At 40.7% G+C, this 23,412-nt stretch overlaps 1 protein-coding gene across 5 annotated transcripts in view; it reads left to right on the top strand.

The window, feature by feature from the left end:
- The window catches only part of LOC125263248 (NACHT, LRR and PYD domains-containing protein 12-like), a 48,818-nt gene that overhangs the window by 20,992 nt on the left and 4,414 nt on the right, over positions 1 to 23,412 (top strand). Inside the window, exons 5-10 of one of the 5 annotated variants that reach the window (XR_007183726.1) lie at positions 4,621 to 4,794; positions 4,900 to 5,073; positions 5,179 to 5,352; positions 7,787 to 7,910; positions 7,994 to 8,040; positions 10,458 to 10,491. Coding sequence is in view for 3 of the 5 variants with exons in the window: in XM_048182235.1 (XP_048038192.1) it covers positions 4,621 to 4,794; positions 4,900 to 5,073; positions 5,179 to 5,352; positions 7,737 to 7,910; positions 7,994 to 8,040; positions 10,458 to 10,459 (745 nt within the window). In the remaining 2 variants the exon portion in view is untranslated. Of the gene's footprint in view, positions 1 to 4,620; positions 4,795 to 4,899; positions 5,074 to 5,178; positions 5,353 to 7,736; positions 7,911 to 7,993; positions 8,041 to 10,457; positions 10,493 to 23,412 lie in introns of those variants that run through there. The other 4 variants (XM_048182235.1, XR_007183725.1, XM_048182233.1 and 1 more) reach the window with 4 other exon arrangements.

Below are 23,412 nucleotides of genomic sequence, written 5' to 3'. Positions count from 1 at the left end.
TCGCACAGCTGAAATGGAAGCACCCGTATCCAGGGTAGCTTCAAGTACCTCGCCGTGAAAATTGACCTGAACACGGAAAGGTGTGTTCCAGGAAGATGAAGATGTGACGTCTTCCACATGACCAAGAACAAGCTAAGTGGACTTAGATGAGTCAGGTAAGAGAGGCTCAACTACTGTCTCGGGGGAGGATTGCCTCTCTGAAACGTCCTCCCCCCCCTGAAGTTTCCCGACCTAGGCCTAACTGAGGCACCCGGGTCTGCAACCACTGTACGCAACATGTTACTTTGACGATCTGAACTTTGCATCTCCATAGTCTGTTCAGTGTGCCGACTGGGCGAACCTCCTGAGCGTACATTTGGACTATTCTGGAGTCTACAAGATGGACAGTTATGGTAAGTAAACCCCGGCATCAAACACTTGAAGCAATAAAGTTCCCTCCTGACAGGAACCGACTGCAGGACTTGGGTTGCATAAGAACCACACGGACCCAAAACTGCATGTAGCTCATGCGCACGTAAAATAAGGTCCATCACAGATGTTACAGCAGTACCATAGAGCGCTACCCTGTATTTCTCCACAGCATGCTTGCATATTAACTCGATTTGCTCCAGCTGAGGAGGCGGAGTTCTCAATTTTCGAAATTCACTCAGCATGTGAAAAGGCTCATCTGGCATCTGAACTCGGTCCAGGATACCTCTCATAATGCGCTCCTGATTATCAGATGGCAGAAAAACCTTCCTAAATAGATCACAAAACTGGGCACATGTGGAAACATGAGAACACGGGACATTAAACCACTTCTTCAGCTCTTTGGAGAGAAAACGAGGAAGCTCCAGTAACATCTGGGAATCAGTAAGATCTAGCGAAGTCCTGTATATGTCGACAGACTGAAGCCAATCGTCGGGACTCGTCTTTCCTTCACCGTCGAATATTACAGGTTCAAGACGTGACTGATGGAGGACAGAGACTAAGACCCTGGACGTAGCTGACAAATCAGCCGAAGCTGGTTGAGACGCTGCAGGTGTACATACATGAGGCGCATTATGAAAAACTGACCTTGAATCACCCATCAGAGCCTGTCCTCGAACATAAGGAGTAGAAGCGGCTAAAGGACAAGATTCCGGGCGTGACGCAACAGGAACGGTACCATCTTCTGGACTCATGCAGTCAATCACTGTGGCGACCAGGGCGGGCGAGAGCCGTGAGGGAACGGCGCGAGGCCAGTGACGCAAGTGATAACGAGCATCACCTGGGAGGCGCACTGGCCTTGAGTCTCTCACGGAGGAGCTCCGGGAGCATAAAAGGAGGAGCGACGACCGTGAAGGACGAGAGAGGACCAGGCCTGGACTTTACGTTATGTTTTATTATGTTTGTGTGGCGGCAGACGTCCGCGAGGGTCTGCCGGCATTACTTTCGTTTTGTTCTTTGTTTATTTTGAATTAAAGTTTTGTTGAACGTTCACCAGTTCCCGCCTCCTTCTTCCCACATCTACGAACCGTGTTACTTTGGTGCCGAAACCTGGGAGGAAGGAGGGACATGCTGTCGGAGAGCCCTCGCTGCTGAGGGGGATCGCGGTGCTGCGGAGTTCGGGCAGCGCGGGAGTGTGAAGACCGCGAGAGGCTGCCCGAGGCGGTGGTGCTGGAGCCTAGTGACAGGTGGAACGGAGAGTTCGAGGCCGTGCCCCTGGGACGAGGTGGGGTGGCTGCCGTCCAAGAGGGAGCGGAGGAGTCGCCGCCGTTCGCCGTGGGCCGGAGCCTGCTGCCGTCCGCCATAAAGGGGAGGAGCAGGGAACGGGGGACTCGCTGCCGGCTGCCCTCAGTCCGGAGGAGCCATCGCCGGCCGCCAGGAGGCGGTCGAGGATCGGGCCGTCCACCGAGCGTCCAGTGCTACCGCATGGCACTGCGAGGAAGAGCCTCCCGGCTGGCTGAGGACCGAGCGGCAGTGTGTCTGGGAACCGGACCAAGAATTTTTTTTTCTCTTTTTCCTCTCTCCCCTCTCTCGTTCTATCGCTCCCCTTGCTTCCGTCTCCTTTCTCTCATCTCCTCTGTCCTTACCCCCAGGTGCTGCGGCCGGCGAGACAGGCCCCGGGGGGGAGTAGAGCGCAGTCTGCGAGGGGCGATGGGGGTATGTGGCGACCAGGGCGGGCGAGAGCCGTGAGGGAACGGCGCGAGGCCGGTGACGCAAGTGATAACGAGCATCACCTGGGAGGCGCACCGGCCTTGAGTCTTTCACGGAGGAGCTCCGGGAGCATAAAAGGAGGAGCGACGACCGTGAAGGACGAGAGAGGACCAGGCCTGGACTTTATTTTGTGTTTTATTATGTTTGTGTGAATTACTTTCGTTTTGTTCTTTGTTTATTTTTAATTAAAGTTTTGTTGAACGTTCGCCGGTTCCCGCCTCCTTCTTCCCACATCTACGAACCGTGTTACAATCACACTCTTTTGCAGGTCCAGCGAGTCACGGAGACAGCGTTGCAGTACAGCGACCTCGCCCTGTAGGAACTGAACCTGAGACCGTAAGTCTCCATCCTCGCTCCGAGATGTAGTCTGTCACGTTAAATAGTCAGAACATGACAGTAAATCAAGTAGGTCACGATTTTCAGCCATCTTGTGTAATTTATGACTTAATAGCAAATTATAGAAATATAATCAGAAAAGTAAAACAAATTATTATGAATCAATCAGGAAATAAGCACAATACAGCACATCAAACCTGTTTGTCTGCTGAAGAAATATTAATGTGCACCTGTACAGTCTCTGTTAAAACAATATAAACAATTTAACTCAGAGAAGATGCACAAAATACAATACAAACTTAGATAAAAACAAATGACAGTTTTTTTTTTCAGACACAGTATCAGGCCACGTGAAGAGATGAAGAAGAAAAAAAAAAGTGACGTCGTACGGTAAAGTATTGTGTAGTCGCCTCAAAAAAATGTCCAATCCGGCAAAAACACAAAACAAATGTCCGTTTTTCAAAGAGGAAGTAATAAATAAATATTCCAAGTGTAATCTTCTTTCTTAAGTCTCTTCAAACAAAGTTCTGAATTCAAGGAACAATAAACTGTCCGTCCTGTTGAAAAATATGACCATCTAGGCGAAATAAAACAACATAAAGTTCACCTGCACTACTTGCAGCTCCAGTCGATCTCGTAGGAGTCTTTAAAGAACAGCAGAAAATCCGCGAAATGCGGTTGCACGTCCATCAACTGAATTCCACGCGCTCTCCGCGGTTAGCAAGCTAGTTGTCTTGCCTGGAAAACCCATCGAACCATGAACACGTCCGTCGATAATCTGTAAATGAGACAACATCGGTAGATCCAAACTGTTCAGGCGCCACTTTGTAACGCAGAGTTGAAATGTTATTGCCCAGAAAAACAAATGTGTAGAGAATGTGTAGAGCTCGAGGAAATGATGCACGTGAGGCGAGAGCTGGCGTATTTTCCCCGGGTTTAATAAAATGACTTACATCGTCACACTCGTCCGCATACATGGGGATGAGTGAGAGAAAAGGATACAAATAAACATTCAACTTAGGTCACAAATAAAAAAGGAAAGTAAAAGGGAAAAAAAGTACAAAGTCGATAGAGCAGTTATCTCTTCTCCTGCTCACCATTCGCTTTCTCTATGCACATGCGCTGTTCACATTCTACCTCAAATTACTATAAATGCTCTAAGTGACCGTTACATTATACAAACAAAACAGCAAATGATTTACATTAGAATTGCAGGTTATCAGAATTATTAATGTTTTTGTCGTGGTCTAGTAGAGCTGTATGATTATGACAAAAATCATAATTGTTGATTATTCCCTTGAAATTGTAATTGCGGTTATTAATTATAATGATCACAATTTACACTGAATGATGTTTTTTATAATAGCTTTATGCCATTATTTGAAGCGACTGCATGCCATATTGTTATATCACAACAAACATAAATGTTATATCTCTTTCTGAAAAACTTTTATTGTTTTTCTATAGCATTAAGCCTCACATGTCAAATATACATTGGTTTAGTTGCTTTAAATAAATAAAAATATAAATATGCATGGTATTATGTTATACTAAAACTAAAATTAAAACAATGGGGAAAAACCTTTAAGTTAACTTATATTATCTTATGTTGTCTAACTCAACTATGCCAAGGTAAATTCAATTTTTGATTCTAAGGCACCTTTAAAGGAAATGTATTTAATGTTTTTAAAGGGGAAGTGCATCTCCTTAGCTTTACCTTGGAGTTCACCCTCCATCTGTATGTGTGTCAGAGAAAGCGGAGGAGAGGTCACGTAGCTTAAAAAAAAAGGTAAAACTGCAATAAATGCACAGCTGTCTGGAGAGTCTCTCAAAACTTTTATATTTTATACCCTCAGAAAACTTTACTACATTTTGCAAAATTTTAAATATTCATTAGCTGAAAAAAAAAACAGTCAGGAGCTCATCTGATTTCAGATATTAATCTGAATGATAAAGTGATCAGATTATCACACTCTCAGGAGCTCATTGTATTGTGAATCAGTGTTCAGATCATGTCATCCTACGTTCCTGAGGGCAGAAAACTGGAAACCCACTGTACATGTCTTTATTGCTTTATTTATTTATTTAATATTTCATCTCTTCCAGATTTTCTGGCTGTAATCTCTCAGATCAGCATTGTGAAATTGTGTCTTCAGCTCTACAATCCTCAAACTCTGTCCTGAGAGAGCTGGATCTGAGTAACAATGACCTACAGGACTCTGGTGTCAACTTCATTTCTGATGGACTGAAGAGTCCAAACTGTCAGCTGCAGATCCTGAGGTATTTAAGAACATATAATGGATAAAGTACAGTCAGATGGTCACAATGTTAATGTGTGTCTGTAGATGACCTGACTGTTGATGTGTGTTTTCTGTTCTCTTTCAGTCTTGCTGGCTGTAATCTCACTGCTCAGTGTTGTGACAGTTTGTCTTCAGCTCTACAATCCTCAAACTCTGTCCTGAGAGAACTGGATCTGAGTAACAATGACCTACAGGACTCTGGTGTCAGCTTCATTTCTGATGGACTGAAGAGTTCAAACTGTCAGCTGCAGATACTGAGGTATTTAAGAACATATAATGGATAAAGTACAGTCAGACTGTCACAGTGTTAATGTGTGTCTGTGGATGATCTGATTGTTGATGTGTGTTTTCTGCTCTCTTTCAGACTTGTTTGCTGTAACCTCTCAGATCAGCATTGTGAAATTGTGTCTTCAGCTCTACAATCCTCAAACTCTGTCCTGAGAGAGCTGGATCTGAGTAACAATGACCTACAGGACTCTGGTGTCAACTTCATTTCTGATGGACTGAAGATTCCAAACTGTCAGCTGCAGATCCTGAGGTATTTAGGAACATATAATGGATAAAGTACTGTCAGACGGTCACAATGTTCATGTGTGTGTCTGTAGATGATCTGTGTGTGTGTGTGTGTGTGTGTGTGTGTGTGTGTGTGTGTGTGTGTGTGTGTGTGTGTGTCAGCAAATTGGGAGCAGCAGGATCCAAATCATGCGCACTAGAAGGGACATATCCTAAAGGTTTAGAATTCAATATTTCTTCAACTTTGACCAATACAGTCGTTAGGACCTCTTCTGTTACAGCTTCCTAAAATAGCTCGAAGTGCAGCCTTGATAGATCAGATTTCCCTCTCCCACGTTCCTCCAAAATGTGGAGCATAAGGGGGATTCTAGGTGAATATGATGTGATGATTCAACAACTTTTCCTGCAAGACTGGATTTAGCTGGTCAAAGGCACTTTTCAGCTCACTTTCACCCCCATGAAAATGAGTTCCTTGATCGCTGATCACTTCATAAGGCTGTCCTCAACGAGCTACAAAGTGACGTAGTGCAGTCAAGAAACTGTCAGTATCAACTCTAGTCAGCAGTTCTACATGAACACACCTAGTGGTTTGACACTTGAAAAGTAGTCTCCATCTCTTCTTAGTCTTGAGGAGAAATGTTACTCGGATGAAATGTTACACAGTTGACTACTAGATAGGGAAAAAAACTACTAGATGGGGAAAAACACTCCCACTCCTTTCAAAATCCTTTCTGTGGGCCTGTTGCAACAGGAGAAGTTCAATCTGAGTCTTGTCAAGAGAAGAGTGAGCTCATTACATGATTTATATTGCTGATCATTTAACCCTCTGGGGTCTGAGGATTTTTGGGCCCTGGAGAAGTTTTGACATGCCCTGCGATTTGTGCTTTTTCAGTTGTTTATAAACATATTAATGACAAAAGTGCCATTACACTAGGGCTGTCAACAAATATTCTAAATTCGAATATATATTCGAATAGTTTTAAAAAAATGAATTTCGAAGGTGAAAATTAATATTCGAATTAAAAAAAAGTAGTAGAGGTAGTAGAGTAGTAGAGGCGTGGCTGTCTGCTTTGCGAGTGGGCGCGCTAGCGCCTGAGGGTTCAGGGACAGGTCACAGGAGTCGCACTGTCACAGTCAAATTTTTTTGTGATTAGTATTCACTAAGTTACAGTTCATTTTCTGAGAACTATCAGATTGGACTTCGTTCAGAGGGAGACACAACATTTTGTTTTTACTCTGAGTGTACACAAATAAAAGAAGATATTCCACAGATTAAAATGGTGTATAACTCTTAATTGTATGTGCAACATCGGCAGAGTATTTTGAGTCTCTTTCACACTGGTAAGAAAAAAACCATGGTGGTATTGCCGGCGATACCTCCGATTCGAGGGAGTTAAATTCAAAGGCTTCAACATTTGTGAGGCCACAAAACAAAGGCTTTCTCGGCTCTGCAGCATCGACTGAGTCCTCAATCCTGTCAGAGAATCTTGGCCACTGATCTTGGTCAGAATAAATGAAAGAAGGGCCTTGACTCCAATGGTTAAGCTTGACTCCAATGGTTAAGCTTGGCTAGATCAGCAAGGTGATGTCTCTGATGTTTGTCAACATAGCACCATTGTTCACGAGTAGAGTGCTCTAGGACAGGAGTCTCCAAACTCATTCCTGGAGGGCCACTGTCCTGAAGAGCTTAGCTCCAAACCCAAACTCTGCAGGACAGTGGCCCTCCAGGACTGAGTTTGGAGACCCCTGTTCTAGGATTTCAGTAATGTGATTAGCAACAAATACTGTAGCGACATGTCTCAGAACGAATCCAGTTGAGGACATTGAGTCAGACCTGTGATCTGACGTTGTGTGTCTGTAGATGATCTGACTGTTGTGTGTCTGTAGATGATCTGACTGTTGTGTGTCTGTAGATGATCTGACTGTGTGTGTCTGTAGATGGTCTGACTGTGTGTGTGTGTGTGTGTGTGTGTCTGTAGATGATCTGACTGTTGTGTATGTCTGTAGATGATTTGACTGTGTGTGTCTGTAGATGATCTGACTGGTGTGTGTGTCTGTAGATGATCTGACTGTGTGTGTCTGTAGATGATCTGACTGCTGTGTGTCTGTAGATGATCTGACTGCTGTGTGTATGTAGATGATCTGACAGTTGTGTGTATGTAGATGATCTGACAGTTGTGTGTTTGTAGATGATCTGACTGTTGTGTGTATGTAGATGATCTGACAGTTGTGTGTTTGTAGATGATCTGACTGTGTGTGTGTCTGTAGATGATCTGACTGTGTGTGTCTGTAGATGATCTGACTGTGTCTGTAGATGATCTGACTGTGTGTCTGTAGATGATCTGACAGTTGTGTGTCTGTAGATGATCTGACTGTGTGTGTCTGTAGATGATCTGTGTGTGTCTGTAGGTTGTCTGGCTGTATGGTGACAGAGGAAGGTTGTGGTTATGTGTCTTCAGCTCTGAGTTCAAACCCCTCACACCTGAGAGAGCTGGATCTGAGCTACAATCACCCAGGACAATCAGGAGTGCGGCTGCTCAACCACAAACTGGAGGATCCAAACTATAAACTGCAGATACTCAAGTATGTCAAACACTAATAATGACATACTGAACGTGTGTGTGAATGATGCAGATCTACGTTAATGTGTGTTTGTGTGTTTATAGTGTGGATCATGGAGGAGAGGTCATGATGACAGCAGGACTACGAAAGTGTAGGTCTACAAACACTCACACTCTCACTCTCACACACACACATACACTCTGTCGCTCCGTCGCAGCATCAGGTGTGTCATGAATGCTGGAGAGTCTGTGGAAGATGTGCTGTTGGAGGTGCCCGAATGTGTGGGACATGAGAATATTGTTTCTGCGTCCTGAATTAACAAAGCGGTGGTGGTTTTTCTCAAGGATGAACAACTAGATGAACAATTAGCGACAAGTATTTGAAACATGTGCTGTCATTTAGGCAACAAGTATTTATGTTTTGAACTCGCGGACTCTTAATGTGTCGTTATGATGCATGTATGAAGGCAAGTCGTATATGTTATATTCGAGCAGAGGTGAGATGAGTTTTGTTTTTTTTATGTGGTGCTCTCAGGCATGTGAGGTTATCTTGTCGTATTAGAGCTGAGGCAGGCCCGAGTGAAATCAAAACTGAAGTGCAAGTGAATCCACATGAACATCAAGTGATTAATACTGAGAATGTAAGGAATGATGAGGAGATTCCTACTGAGACTGTAAGGAAAGAGTTGACTTTTGAGAATGAGCGAATGATTGAAGGTAGGGCTGTAACGGTTCCTCAATTAAATTCAAATACTCGATTATTAAAAAATCCTCAATTTCAATTTGCCCGTGTTAAGTAACCGGTAAAATACCGGAAGTGGTACTTTCCACGGAATCCATGAAACGCATTATTAGACCGTTTTTTAAGGCTGTACAATATTAAACCTGTTTAAAAATCATAATAAAGCATAATGCTATTGTGAATTTACAAAGGCTGTGAATTAATTAAATAAATGTATTTGCTGCAGGTTTAATATATATGTGCTGTAATTATTTACATGCATGTAGGTTATCTATGTGAGTCTCAGAGTGGCTCGTTCACAGTAAACGCAGCTTCATATGAACTGTTATCATTTACATGAGTGGCGCGTCTCAAACTCCATCTCTGCATATGCTGTGAGTTGGATTGCTTTTAACGTTCATCTGGAAACGTAATGTGCGACATTTAATCAGATTTGTAAGGTAAGTCATCTATAAACCTTAGCTAAAGCAGGATAATACATTATACAGCCTGTTTCTACTTGGTGAAATGTGCTAACTGCTCATCACGATTTCAGAAAAAAGTTTAATCCCTCGTTTAAGTCCACATGTTCCTGTTCAAGAAATTACAGTGGTTGTAACATTTCTGTTGTAAAGAAATTGCCAATTATTAAAGATTAATTGGAAATAAATGTTGTAAGCCAATATTAAACAAGGATTAGATTGCGCTGTAAAGTGTAAAAACAATCGTCATGCCACTGGCGCCCTCTGCAGGCATTTGTTATAAATCATAAAGAACGTTAGTTTTACAATTCAAAACACTATTTATTTTAACAGTTTGTTCAATAAAACCATACGATTAATTGTTATATATTTATTTTAAGTCATATGTGTAAGTGAATGTGTTTTGTTGTGTAAGCACCTTTATAATGATCATGTTAGTAGTTGAGCTATATGCGCGACGAGCGCCACCATGTTTGTTTACGCCGCGGTCAGGAGAATAGATCTGTCAGATTTACAACACGTGAATTCATCCACTTCTTTCAAAATACACGGATGGATGTAAGTGTCCGGTGAATTGGGAGAAGAACAGGGTAAACTTTATAGTTGCTTGCTTTACTCACAGTATGTAATATGTATCTGATATGAATATAACGCGTCGTCTAATTATAATGGACAGGATTATTATTGCAGCTTCCATAGACATCAATGTATATTTTACAAAACTCTAAATGTATTGTCACTAGTACTTGTGTGTATTTAAATATCTGAAACCTCGGATTACTCGAGTAATCATTAGAATAATCAAATGATTACTGGATTACCAAAATAATGGTTAGCTACAGGCCTAGTTGAAGGAGATGCTGAAGTGCAGATCTCTGAAATAAATGATGTTGTGGGGATGGAAGGCCAGAGAAGCAGGGATTGTGTAGTGACAGAATCTGGAAGCACTGAAGATCAGAATAGTGTCAGGAAGGGAAATTCATGTCGACCTAGAGAAAAACTACTAAAATTAGGTGAGGATGAAATGAATGAGGCTGAGGATGAGGATGGTGTTTATCTGATGGTTCAGATCTGTCAGATATTTCCCAGATTGTGATCAGGTTTACTCTTTAGATGAGATCAATTATTTTTTGGATGAGACTTTCGGAAAGGTTGCTGACATGAGGAATTTCTTTCCACATGTAAAGAGATTGTAATTTTCAGTTCTACATTGTCAAAGGAGGGTATGAGAAGATAAATTGAGTATGCGAAAGAGGTTTAGATTAAAAAAACACTGAGTTGTTTGACTATATTACTGATCTCATCTGTTTTCTATCAGGTTAATGATATATTAAAGCTGCAATATGTAATATTTTCTGCCCCCTAGAGGTCGCTAGAGGCCTATTCAAAACAAAGGCATTGATGACGCCAAGTTTGACGGCTGGTGGAAATCATGTTCATGGATGTGATTATTAACGTTACTGTAGTATGAAGCAGAGCAGAAGCGAGTGTTGTGGGAGCTGAACGAGGAGCTGGATTGATTGCACAACACACGCCTCACGAGCAGCGGGACTTTTATTATGCCAAAGTCACTGGCACCGCTTCCGCTTTTCCGGTCATGAATATGAGGTAACACAGCTCTATTTATCATATTAGAGAGAGAAAATGATGTTATAACGTTACTCTGTGCATTCGCTCGGCAGCTGCTGTGAGACACTGTTACACACTGCAGTAAGACAGATCGATTTTAGAATATCATATTAAATGCTGGATGGCTTGTGTTGATAAATGGCATGCAAAACGTATTGTATTATGCAGAAAATTCTGTATTACTGTTACTAAAAATAAAGCTGCATCTGATTATGCAATGTTAGCAAAACAGTTGTTCACTTGTCTATTAAAACATGTAAATATTAAATTTTCTATGGTGTTTCCATGGTTTCTACAAAATAAAACGGGAAACCGAGGGTAACGCGGGTATGACGCCATTGACGGGCGACTCCTCACATGTCCCGGAGCCTTGGTTAAAATTGCAATTTTCTCACAATTTACAAATAGTTGGAAACATTTGGGATATTGTAAGTACTCAAGTGAACAAAATATATAACACTGGCCTAGTGGTTTTTGTATATTTTTCTGCAGAGTTCTTACATATTGCACCTTTAACCCAAACAAACATCACAGAAAAACACTAGATTTACAGAGAAACATGATTTGTCCAGTTTATGAGCCGTTTTTAACTAGTTATCAGTGCCAGTCACCATCAGGGGCTCATTTTCTCTCAAAGATGATTTAAGTAGCGTATCACTACATAATGTGAACACAACTGTGCATTTAGCTTTAGAGGAGTCATGTGGAAATATCTTTCTATTAATACATGATATTTATATTTATTTAATTACTGTTTTGGAGTCAGACATCATGCGGTGATGGTAATGACATGTCTTGACACATGACTATTAATTCAGATACAATAAAAACGCCACACTCTCGTCCACACAAGAGTTTACAAGTGTTTTCCAAAAGCTTCTCATTCACACTGAAACATCAGAAACGTTAAATTCAATTTACTGCACGTGTGAAACTATAAAGCTCACTGAGATGATACAGACGATCAGACATAATAAAGTTTTCACACTATTCTTCTGACAGGATCGTTTTATTTATCAGAATATCTCAGCATTCACTGAAGCGACCTGGTCACTCTCACTCAACATTATATGTTTGGTCTTAAACTCAACTGCACTCATGTTTCGTCCCAGGACAGCAATTGTGAGTGAATTTTCTGTCATGTTTGCAGGACTATGAAATGAAGAGTGAACAAAGTAACGTATCTTTAGCAACAGTGTGAAAGTGAACAGCTCATAAGTCAAGTCAAGTCACCTTTATTTATATAGTGCTTTTTACAATGCAGATTGTGTCAAAGCAGCTTTACATTGATAACTGGTACATAATTTTGGCTGCACAGGAGCTCTTAAAGAATAGTGTCAATGCAGGCAGATCAAAGCACTGTTGAATTAATGTCAAGAATACTGTTGAATATCAAATTTCAAGTCAAATGTCAAGTGTCCCCAACTAAGCAAGCCAAAGGCGACAGCGGCAAGGAACCCAAACTCCAACAGGTGGCATCAGGTGGCAAACAAGTGGCAAATAGGTCTTAACCCTTTAAAACCGGATGTGTCGTCGGCGACACATCCAACCAAGCTGTATTCATGTTACCGTAACTCTTGAACCGTTTGCACTATCAAAATAATTCAAAGTGCTCCTGACAGTAGACATCATGCGCTTTACGCCAATATATGGCTTATTACGGTAATTGTATGCTTTCTGTCAGCAAATGAAAGCGGTTTTCAGGGAGAGCGGGAAGGAAGAATTTGAGCGGAGAAAGCGGCAGTTTACAGGAGTTTTCAGTTACAAAACATTATTAAAAACGGACAAAAACATGGCGAAATCAGGGTATACAAGAGAGGAGGCGATTGAGTTTATTTTTGATGACACTTGGGAGGAGGCTGAGCGGGACTCTTCAGACCCGGAGTCTGCATATTCAGACGTTGAGGAGGCGTATGCTGCTGGTGTTGATCCAGACGTGGATTGGTAAGTGAAACTTGTCCTTTTTTTCTAATTAAGCTGTGAGAAATGTCAGTAAAATATACATAGATTCAGTGTTTCAGTTCAAAACACCACTGTTTCATGCATTTCATGCGTGCGCATGTATGTGTGTGTTCATGTGTGTGTGCGTTCATGTGTATGCTTGCATGCCTGTGCTTTCGTGTGTTTGTGTTCATGTGTTTGCATTCATGTGTATGCTTGCATGCCTGTGCTTTCGTGTGTTTGCCTTCATGCGTTTGCGTTCATGTGTATGCTTGCATGCCTGTACTTTTGTGTTTTCATGCATCTGTTTACTTTCATGTGTTTGTATGCATGTGTGTTCATGTGTATGCATGCATGTGTGTTCCTGCAAGTGTGTATGCCTGTATTTGTGCGTGCATTCAAGCGTTTTCATGCCTGTGTGTGCATTCATGTGTTTGCATGCATGAATGTGTGATGTGAGCGTATATGCGTGATGTGTGCAGGCTTTATTTTTATTTCATTGTTGTGTTGTTGTATTTATAGTTGCTGCTGTTTTTTTTTTTAACAATGTTGCTTTTACTAATGTATAGTTTCATAATGAAAATACATTTATGAATATATAGTGAGTTTGTAACACAAGGTTGTATTTTTTTTCAGTGTGGCTTCTAAAGAAGCAAATGGGCCATCCACATCCTCCACGACGACACCTCAGAGGGGCCGTAGGCGCAGCCGCGGACGCAGTCATAGCCGTGGACGCAGTTGTAGCCGTGGATGCAGTCATAGCCGTGGACGCAGTCGTAGCCATGGAAACAGTTGTGGCTATGAGGAATCACGTAGCCTTTCACCAGTAACACAAGGGGAAAGATGGAGGCAGAACCTGATTTACTGCCCAATGTTCCAAGATTTACTCCCAAGAGAATGCCTGGAGTGCAGCCTCCACTCATATTTGGAAAAATGTCTCTGCTTGATATTTTCAGTCAGTATTTTGATGACAAAGTCCTAAAGATCTTGTGTGAAAACACAAACAAGAATGCGGTGAGAAATCTGGAGAGGGGTAGGAAATTCACATGGGCTGAAATATGCCCTGAAGAAATGAAAAAGTACATTGGTCTGCTTCTCTACATGGGTGTGATGGATCTGCCAAAAGTGAGGGACTTCTGGAGGAAGAAGACTTTGTATCATGTTCCCTTTCCCGCTACTGTGATGTCCAGAGATCATTTCCTAACAATCTCCTGCAATCTGCATATCAGTGATCCAATGGAAGATGCAGAGAATGACAAGAAACGGGGCACAGAGGCGTATGACTGTCTCCACAGAGTGCAACCACTCTTGGACATTATAAGTAACAGGTGCATGACTATTTACCACCCTAAACAGCACATTTCTGTAGATGAGAGGATGGTTGCCACTAAAGCCAGGGTATCCTTCAAGCAATACATGAAGGCCAAGCCTACTAAGTGGGGCATAAAACTTTTTGTGATGGCTCATATCAACGGCTACACCATTGACTTCAAAATCTACACCGGGAAGTCAAAATTTTCATCTGGGAAAGGCCTGTCTTTTGATGTTGTCACATCACTGGTGAACTAAGACTACCTGGGGTCAGGTTACGTGGTTTATTGTGACAATTTTTATACAAGCCCTCTCCTCTTACGTCACCTGCGGCAGCTGGGATTTGGTGCTTGTGGGACTTACCGAGAAGAAAGAGCTGGTGTTCCTTCCACCAAACAAAATGCCCTGAACAAAAGATCACCAAGAGGCTCCATTCGCTGGATCAGAGATGATGACCTTCTGTTTGTGAAGTGGATGGACACAAGGGAGGTCTCCATGTGCACAACTGTCCACACAGTGTACAGTGGGGAGACTGTGCTGAGGTGGCAGACAACAGAGGATGGGCAAAAAAACAGAGGGTCCCTGTTTCTAGGCCAACTGCAGTTCGGCAGTACAATAAGTACATGGGGGGAGTTGACACCTCTGACCAGATGCTGGGAACAAAGTCGGTGTACCGTAAAACACTGAAGTGGTACATGACCATTTTCCAGCACTTCCTGGACATTGCAGTGACCAACAGCTTCATTTTACACAAAGAGTTGTGTGCCATCCATCAGAACAAGCCCATGACACGGCAAAACTTTCAGGAGCTGCTGGCTGCTCAGCTCACAGGTGTTCCCCTGGATGGCAGCCCCAGAGAGATGCGATTATCTGCCTGTTCCTGTGAGTGGCATTCAGAATAGGGGTGGGACAAAATATCGATATGGCGATATATCGTCATCCTTCTCTGCGCCAAATATCGATATTTTAATTAAAAAAAATAAAGCGCTATATATAGATTTCTTTGCTCAAAGCGTCCTACTTCAAGGTGGCGCTCGACACATGAATGAGGGAAATGTGAACTTAAGTTAACTAGCCTAAGAAAAAGAGGTTACTAACAGGATGGCGGACAGCAGTGTGAGTAAAATAGATGCCCCAGCCACGTTTAAGTTCAAAGTCTTGACGCACTTTTATACCATTGATGTGACAGTCGTAGACATCTTTGACGTTCTTCACCGAGCGCTTAGATATACACGGGAGCATTTGAAAGCATATATTAGGGATCCTCTGATAGACACCTGCTTTCGAACGCTCCCGTGTATAACTAAGCGCTTGAAGAACTTCAAAGGGTTTGTTTGCACCTGGTGACTTCATGCATTTTCTCTGATCGGATAGCTATCCGATCGTGAAAAGACCAGGTCTAAATGCCTAAAAACGCATTTGAGACGGATTTAAATCCAATCGCTCAAACCACTTCAGGAGATGGTCTGGGACGCATTCCAGTCAAAACTGTCTATGCTCAGTCTAAATGCATCTGGTTGTTGAAACTACATATGTAAATTTTACTTCTCCCAAAAATACTAAAACTGAAACATGTGAGAGTCAGATATGACAACGCTACTGCATCACACATCGCCGCAGATCTCTTCAGCAAGCTGACGCGCAAACTGCCGCATATGAAAGTGAAAGTAAGTCGCAGACGCATAACACACAATTATCTTCATTAAAAGTAATGAGACCTTATACCAGTGCTGTTGCCGCTCTCTCCTATTGCAGTCTTTGATTTTGAAATTAACTGATGGTCAATAAAATGCACCTCATATTTCTTGCTTTCGGTGACGTGAACTCTATTAAATGTACATATAAGATCGGATTTATCCGTTAACCTGCACTTAACCTTTTCACATGCATTTTGTTTTCATATTAAGACCAATATCGCGATGTATCATTATAGGATTGTCTAGCGATATATCGATTATCGCAGAATCGCTGACTCGCGATATTATCGTTATCGTGAGCCATTTATCGTGATCGTATCGTATCGTGAGGTACCCTCCGATTCCCACCCCTAATTCAGAACCCATCGAAGAAGGCCAGCATGGGTCGGCGTCGTTGCGTACGATGTAAAAAGAGCACCCCATGGAAGTGCCAGGAGTGTGATGTGGGCCTATGCTTACAATTAGATAGGAACTGCTTCAGAGAGCTCCACATTTGAGTGACTGGATTGAAGTATCAAAAAACGCCTGGAGAACTGGGGGAAAAAAAGGCTCCTGAGTGAAAACTCTGCAACCCAGTGTCACAAAAAAAGACTTGTATATATGTATTATAGTTCATTTTTGAAGTTTGAAGTGTTAGATTCTTTCGTCCATGAGTTTTTAGATTTTTTCTAAATAAAAAACAGTAAAATTTATTCCTGTTTTTAAGGGTTTTTTTCTATTTAAATTCTATTTTCAAACTTAACACACACATTAATGTTCAATAACTGTAATTTATTGAAAGCCATTTGTTTTATGAAAAAAATGACACCTTCCACTTGAAGATAGCACATTGTGTTATAATTTTATAGTCAAAAAACCAAAATATGTGAAAACGACCTATTTTCGCTTCAGGTTCTAAAGGGTTAAAATGGAGAAAAAAACCTTGGGAGAAACCAGGCTTAGTCGGGGGGCCAGTTCTCCTCTGGCGAACAGTGCTTTGTTACGAATCAGGTTGCTATCATAAGTCTGATAGGATCGCAACAATCAAAGTATTTATTTCAGTTCCATCCAGTTGAGGATCGTATTCATCACGCCGATATGGACGGTTTGTTGAGGAACTGTGCTACTGGCTGTCGTGTTGATGAGGCCTTCACAGTGGATGATCTAGTTGACTATCTCTGCTGATACTTCAGGGCTGCGTTGTGGTCGTGTCCAATTGAGGATCGTATTCATCATGCCGGTATGGACGGTCTGTTGAGGAACTGTGGCACTGGCTGTCGTGTTGATGATGTCTTCACAATGGATGATCTAGTCGACTCGATCTCTGCTGATACTTCAGGGCTGCGTTGTGGTCGTGTCAAGGCGCCGGTCCTTGGTCTCAGCTGGATACGGCCCGGATCCGGTTGACTACGGTAAACCTCGGGATAAACAGAAAGACTAATATTAGCCTAATAATCCTTTAACGGATTTGAAAATATAAATTGATAATGTGTTATGTGTATGCCAGATTAAAGAGATGCGTTTTTAGTCTAGATTTAAACTGACAGAGCGCGTCTGCATCCCGAACAATGCTAGGAAGATTGTTCCAGAGTTTAGGTGCCAAATAGGAGAAGGATCTACCACCTGCAGTTGATTTTGATATTCTAAGTATTATCAGCTGGCCTGAATTCTGAGATCACAATAAACGTGAAGGACTATAATGCATTAAGAGCTCGCTTAGGTACTGGGGAGCTAAACCATTTAGTGCTTTGTAAGTAATTAGCAAGATTTTAAAATCTATACAATGTTTAACAGGAAGCCAATGCAGTGATGACAGAACTGGGCTAATATGGTCATACTTCCTAGTTCTAGTAAGAACTCTAGCTGCTGCATTTTGTACGAGCTGTAGTTTATTTATCAAGCGGGAGGAACAACCACCCAGTAGAGCGTTACAGTAATCTAGCCTTGAGGTCATGAATGCATGAACTAACTGTTCTGCATTTTTCTTTGAGAGCATATGTCGTAGTTTAGATATATTTATAAGATGGAAGAATGCGGTTTTACAGATGCTAATAACATGACCTTCAAATGAAAGATTGGTATCAAAGAGCACACCCAGGTTCCTAACTGACGACGAAGACTTAACAGAGCAGCCATCAAGTGTTAGACAGTATTCTAGGTTATTGCGTGAAGTTTTCGGTCCAAAAAATTACAATCTCTGTTTTTTCTGAATTTAGTAGTAGGAAATTACTGGTCATCCAGTTTTTTATATCAGCTATACATTCTGTTAATTTAGTGAATTGGTAAGTTTCGTCAGGGCGTGAAGAAATATAGAGCTGAGTATCATCAGTGTAACAGTGAAAACTAACGCCATGCTTCCTAATGATATCTCCCAAGGGTAGCATGTACAGAGTGAAAAGCAACGGTCCTAGTACTGAGCCTTGCGGTACTCCATATTTAACTTGTGATTGATATGACATCTCATCGTTTACTACTACAAACTGATAATGGTCAGATAAGTATGATTTGAACCATGCCAATGCAATTCCACTAATGCCAACATAGTTTTCGAGTCTATTTAGAAGAATATTGTGATCAATAGTGTCAAATGCAGCACTAAGATCCAGTAACACTTATAGAGAGATACAACCACGATCTGATGATAAGAGCAAATCATTAGTAACTCTAATGAGAGCAGTCTCAGTACTATGGTACGGTCTAAATCCTGACTGGAAATCCTCACAGATACTATTTCTTTCTAAAAAATTTGGGTGAGATTTGAAATCGGCCTGTAATTGACTAATTCTCTAGGATCAAGTTGTGTTTTTTTAATAAGAGGTTTAATAACAGCCAGCTTAAAAGTTTTTGGTACATATCCTAGTAATAAAGATGAATTAACAATATTAAGAAGAGGATCTATGACCTCTGGAAGCATCTCTTTCAATAGCTTAGTCAGTATAGGGTCTAACATACATGTGGTTGATTTTGATGATTTAACCCCTTAACACCGGATGGAGCGTCGGCGCTCCCATTTGGGTGTCTCTCTTTAAAAGCCAATAAAAATTGAATCCATATAGGTAGCACAAAAATTCTTTTTGCATACAAAACCAGAGACTTTAAACTTTCATATCAAGCCTCCAACACGCTTCTGTTGCGTTGTTTTCACCCTCTAATGAGTCTGAGTAATATGCGTTTACAACAAACATAGCACAGCCGCTAACTGAATACAAGTATGTATATTTCACGTGCTCATAACTTCATGAAAAATGCACAGATCATAAAAATTGCACATCAATATTTAAAGCAGATTCTCAAGATTAAAATGAATTCAAAATCAATATAATATATTGCGTTGATCACAAGATATTACTCACGGAATGATTTAACATACTTGGCTAAAAACATGTCTCTCATCTCTCCGGGATGCAGTGTGTATCCAATGTTCCCGGACCCATCCATGTTCGTTTTCCAACGTGGAATAACACATAATAGATATCATTTTAAAGCTTAGAATCTCATCTTTTTAATGCCTCTAACCATTTTGAAAAACTCCTAACGAGTGCTGAGAAGCACCTCTAAACCGGAGTTTACCACCCGTTGGCGCCACCTGGCTGCGGAAAAAATGAACAATGAAAAAATTTTCAAACTATTCTTTATCCTATCACCACGAAATTTGAACCAGATGCAGCTCACATATAGGAGAGCATCACCAAAAGAGAATTTTTTAGCGATCTTATTGTGTTTCTGAGTTATTCCATGTCAAATAAAAAAAAAGAAAAATTATTTTTAAAAAATTATATATATTTTTTGTCTTTTATCAGCTGTTTCTCAGCAAGAAAATGTCCCAATGTAATGTAATTTATATTTTCTCAATATTTAAAATTTTTTCTATCAAGTCAACCTTTTGACTCTCCTTGCTAGAGTTTTGGAGTTATGAGTCTTTATTTTTGTGTGTGTCGCTCAGAAAAAAAACTCTAAAAAAGCCTTTAGGTCTTAAAGGGTTAACAAGTTTAGACAATTCTTCCTCTCCTAAAGCAGTAAATGAATTGAATTTTTCCTCAGGGATACTACAACGCACCGTCTGACGCGATACTGCAGTAGACGGTTGCATAGTTATAATTTTTTCTCTAATATTATCAATCTTGCAAGTAAAGAAGTTCATAAAGTCATTACTGCTGTGCTCTTTGGAAACATCAGAAGTTGAAGCTTTGTTTCTTGTTAATTTAGCCACTGTATCAAATAAATACCTTGGGTTGTGTTTATTTTCTTCTAAAAGTTTTGAAAAATAGGCAGATCTAGCCGTTTTTAAGGCCTTTCTTTACTCAATCATTCTCTCTCTCCACGAAATGCGAAATACTTCTAGTTTTGTTTTCTTCCAGCTGCGCTCCATTTTCTAGCTGCTGATTTTAGGGCCCGAGTGTGCTCATTGTACCATGGCATTGGATTCATTTCCTTAATCTTTTTTAAACGCAAAGGAGCAACTGAATCTAATGTGCTGGGAAAGACAGAGGCAATAGTTTCTGTTGCAACATCGAGGTCTTCTAAGCTGTCTGGTATGCTAAGGCCATGAAACTGATCAAGAAGATTATTTATAAAGCGATCTTTAGTGGTAGAAGTGATGGTTCTACCATATTTATGGCAGGGAGGCAGTTTAGCCTCTTTGACTAAATGTAGTATACACTAGACTAGATAATGATCTGAGATGTCGTCACTCTGCTGCAGAATTTCAACGGCATCAATATCGATTCCATGTGACATTATTAGATCTAAAGTATGATTACGACAATGAGTGGGTCCTGACACGTGTTGTCTAACACCAATAGAGTTTAGAATGTCTGTAAATGCCAATCCTAATGAGTCTTTTTTATTATCTACATGGATATTAAAATCACCAACAACAAGGACTTTATCTGCAGCTAGTACTAATTCTGATCGAAAATCTGCAATTTCTTTGATAAAGTCTGTATGGTGTCCTGGTGGCCTGTATACAGTAGCCAGCACAAATGTCAACTTACATAATGTTACGTAAAGCACCATCACTTCGAAGGAATTATATTTGAAAGACTTCTGGCTGATACTGTAAATATTACTATAAATTACAGCAACACCTCCCCCTTTGCCTTTCTGTCGAGGATTGTGTCGATAATCATAACCTTGACGGCTAGACTCATTTAAAGTAACGTAATCGTCCGGTTTTAGCCAGGTTTCTGTCAAACACAGCACATCTAGATTATTGTCTGTGATAATATTGTTTACAATAAGTGCTTTTGAAGAGAGTGATCTAATATTTAACAACCCAAGCTTTATCATATGTTTATCATTATTATCTCCATTTTTTATTTGTTGAACATCAATTAAATTTTTACCATTAAATGGGTTTGGAAGTTTTTTGTTTCTACTAATTCGGGGTACAGACACAGTCTCTATGTGATAACATCTAGGTGTGAGAGTTTCTATGTGTTGGGATTTATCTGACTTCTGTAACGTGAGGCAGCTAGCAGGCGGTCGGTGTTACGGTAGCTGGTGTAGAGATGAGGCAGATACGAATTTCCACAATAATATAAGGTACTTTAATAAACCAAGGCAGGGAACACCAAACATACGCATAACACAACAGTATTACAACAGAGAACGGACAAGGAGTGAAGGGAGTGAGTCCATATAAATAGGGAGTGCAGATGATCAGGTCCAGGTGAAGGTGATCCGTGATGATGAGGAGAAGACGAGGGAAGTGAGTGCAGGTGAGGAGACAAGAGGATCATGGGATATGGAGTCCGGGGAACAAGGGATCTGTGACAGTCGGTTTAGCCAGTCTGAGTGCTTCCTGTCCTGGGCCCCAGTTTGTCATGTGCCTCATAACAGGCGCGATACCGGTGTAAACACAGATATCTATCGGTACAGTACGCATCACATGACTAAACGTGTCAGTGTCTTCAAATACCTCAGTTTTCACAGTCACACTACAACACGAAAACAGCTTTATCAAAATTATCCACTCGAAAGAATTATCCATCTTCAGAAAGCTCAGTTTGGACAGAAGGACAAAACAGAGAGAAAAAGATGCGTTTCAAACGAAAACATATTAGTGTGGACAAGACCTATGGCTTCAAATCAAAGATATCTGTCCAGATCATGACAAGAAGAATGTAGATATTTTTGTAATGTTTTAAAATCTTACTTAGTCAATGAATGAATGAAAACATTAGTCCATGTTTTTCATTAGAAATGTCCAATGATGAAATGTAATTTTAGTTTAGTACACATCAATAATCAAAACGGTTTTATACGTGTTTCAGTGGCCGCTGGTCAGTAGAGTCAATCTACTAAATACAGACAACTTCATTATGAAGAAAGATAACAAATGAAAAATATTTAATCATAATTCATGACAAAATACTGTTATAAACTAGGTTAGTGGATAATTCAGCAGCAACAGTTCCTCTAGAACAGTGGTCACCAACCTTTTTAAGCCCAAGATCCCTGACCTCGAGCTTTTTGAAAGACAAGATCTACTTGATAGAAAAAGACAGCCCAGATTGTATTTTGTATTTTTTTTCTGGCCAATGTAGATTCTGATTTATTTATTTATTTATTTTTACAAGCATATTGGCCGATTCTGATGCTGGTTGCAGGTATTTATTATTATTATTATTATTATTATTATAGTAAACAAAATACATAGCCATTTCAAATTAGAGGGAACCACTGCTTTTTAATCACAAACCAAACAAAGTTTTTTTTATTTGAATTAGATTTAATTTCAAAATTTAAAGCAAAAACAGAACTGTCTGACTTTATTTTTGTGAAATTATATGCTACACACACACAAAAAAAGAAGCATGAAACAAAAACAGCAGGCTGAATGAGACGCAGATTCACTCTCTGACAGCAGGTGGCGCTTATGGCGCAGCAGTGATACAGTGTTTCCTTGGTTACTGCTGTAAACAAACCTAAACTGCGCTAATAATTAGTTACTTTATTCTGAGGTAAGAGGAAAATAGTATGCCATTGCCATTGAAATTTTTCTGAAGACTGATCTCCTTTTAGAGATGAATTCATAATCCATCACCCCCAATTCAATATTTATATTTTCTTCATATATTTTGAGCATTGTGAACAGTGAGCTGCTCTGCCTGCTACAGACTTTTCTCTTCTTCGCGTCCGTCTTCAGCGTCTCTGGCCTCTTGTTAACGGCCGTTTACAGACTTACATGATGTGGGCTATTTACCTTTATCTGTCTGCCCCAGTAGCTCCCGAAAATAACAGAAAAATAAATCCAAAAATACAGTACAAAGACTGGAGAAATGTAATGTATTTTTGTACTCATATTTCTGTTATTTTCGCGAGCTACTGGAACAGTGATAAAGATCGACCAGTCGATCGCGATAGACGGGTTGGCAACCACTGCTTTAGAATAATCATGAGAGCCCTGCCAGTCACCAGCTGGAGTGCCTTTGATCGCCACCAGAGGGCACTCCACCCCCGACTACTGTCAGACTCCATTCCCCATAATCCTTTGTCCGGATTATCAGTCGTGATTATCATTCTCTATGAGGTTTTGTGAGTGTTGACTGCATTTCTGAGTTCATCTGATTGAGTTTAATACGGCTGTAACTCCTGACACTGTGTGAACTTAACAGCATGAACAAGAAAACGGTCACTCAAATTATGAATGTGAAGCAGAAAGTGTTTCTTTGTAATCAAGAAAACTCTGACCAATAAGAGGACAGTTGTACTCGCATGTGACTTGTCTAAACGCATTTTGGTACGCTTTGAAATGTTGCC

This window comes from Megalobrama amblycephala, linkage group LG2 (assembly GCF_018812025.1).
Source record: "Megalobrama amblycephala isolate DHTTF-2021 linkage group LG2, ASM1881202v1, whole genome shotgun sequence".
Lineage (NCBI taxonomy): Eukaryota > Metazoa > Chordata > Actinopteri > Cypriniformes > Xenocyprididae > Megalobrama > Megalobrama amblycephala.
This window is presented reverse-complemented; position numbering and strand designations above follow the sequence as displayed.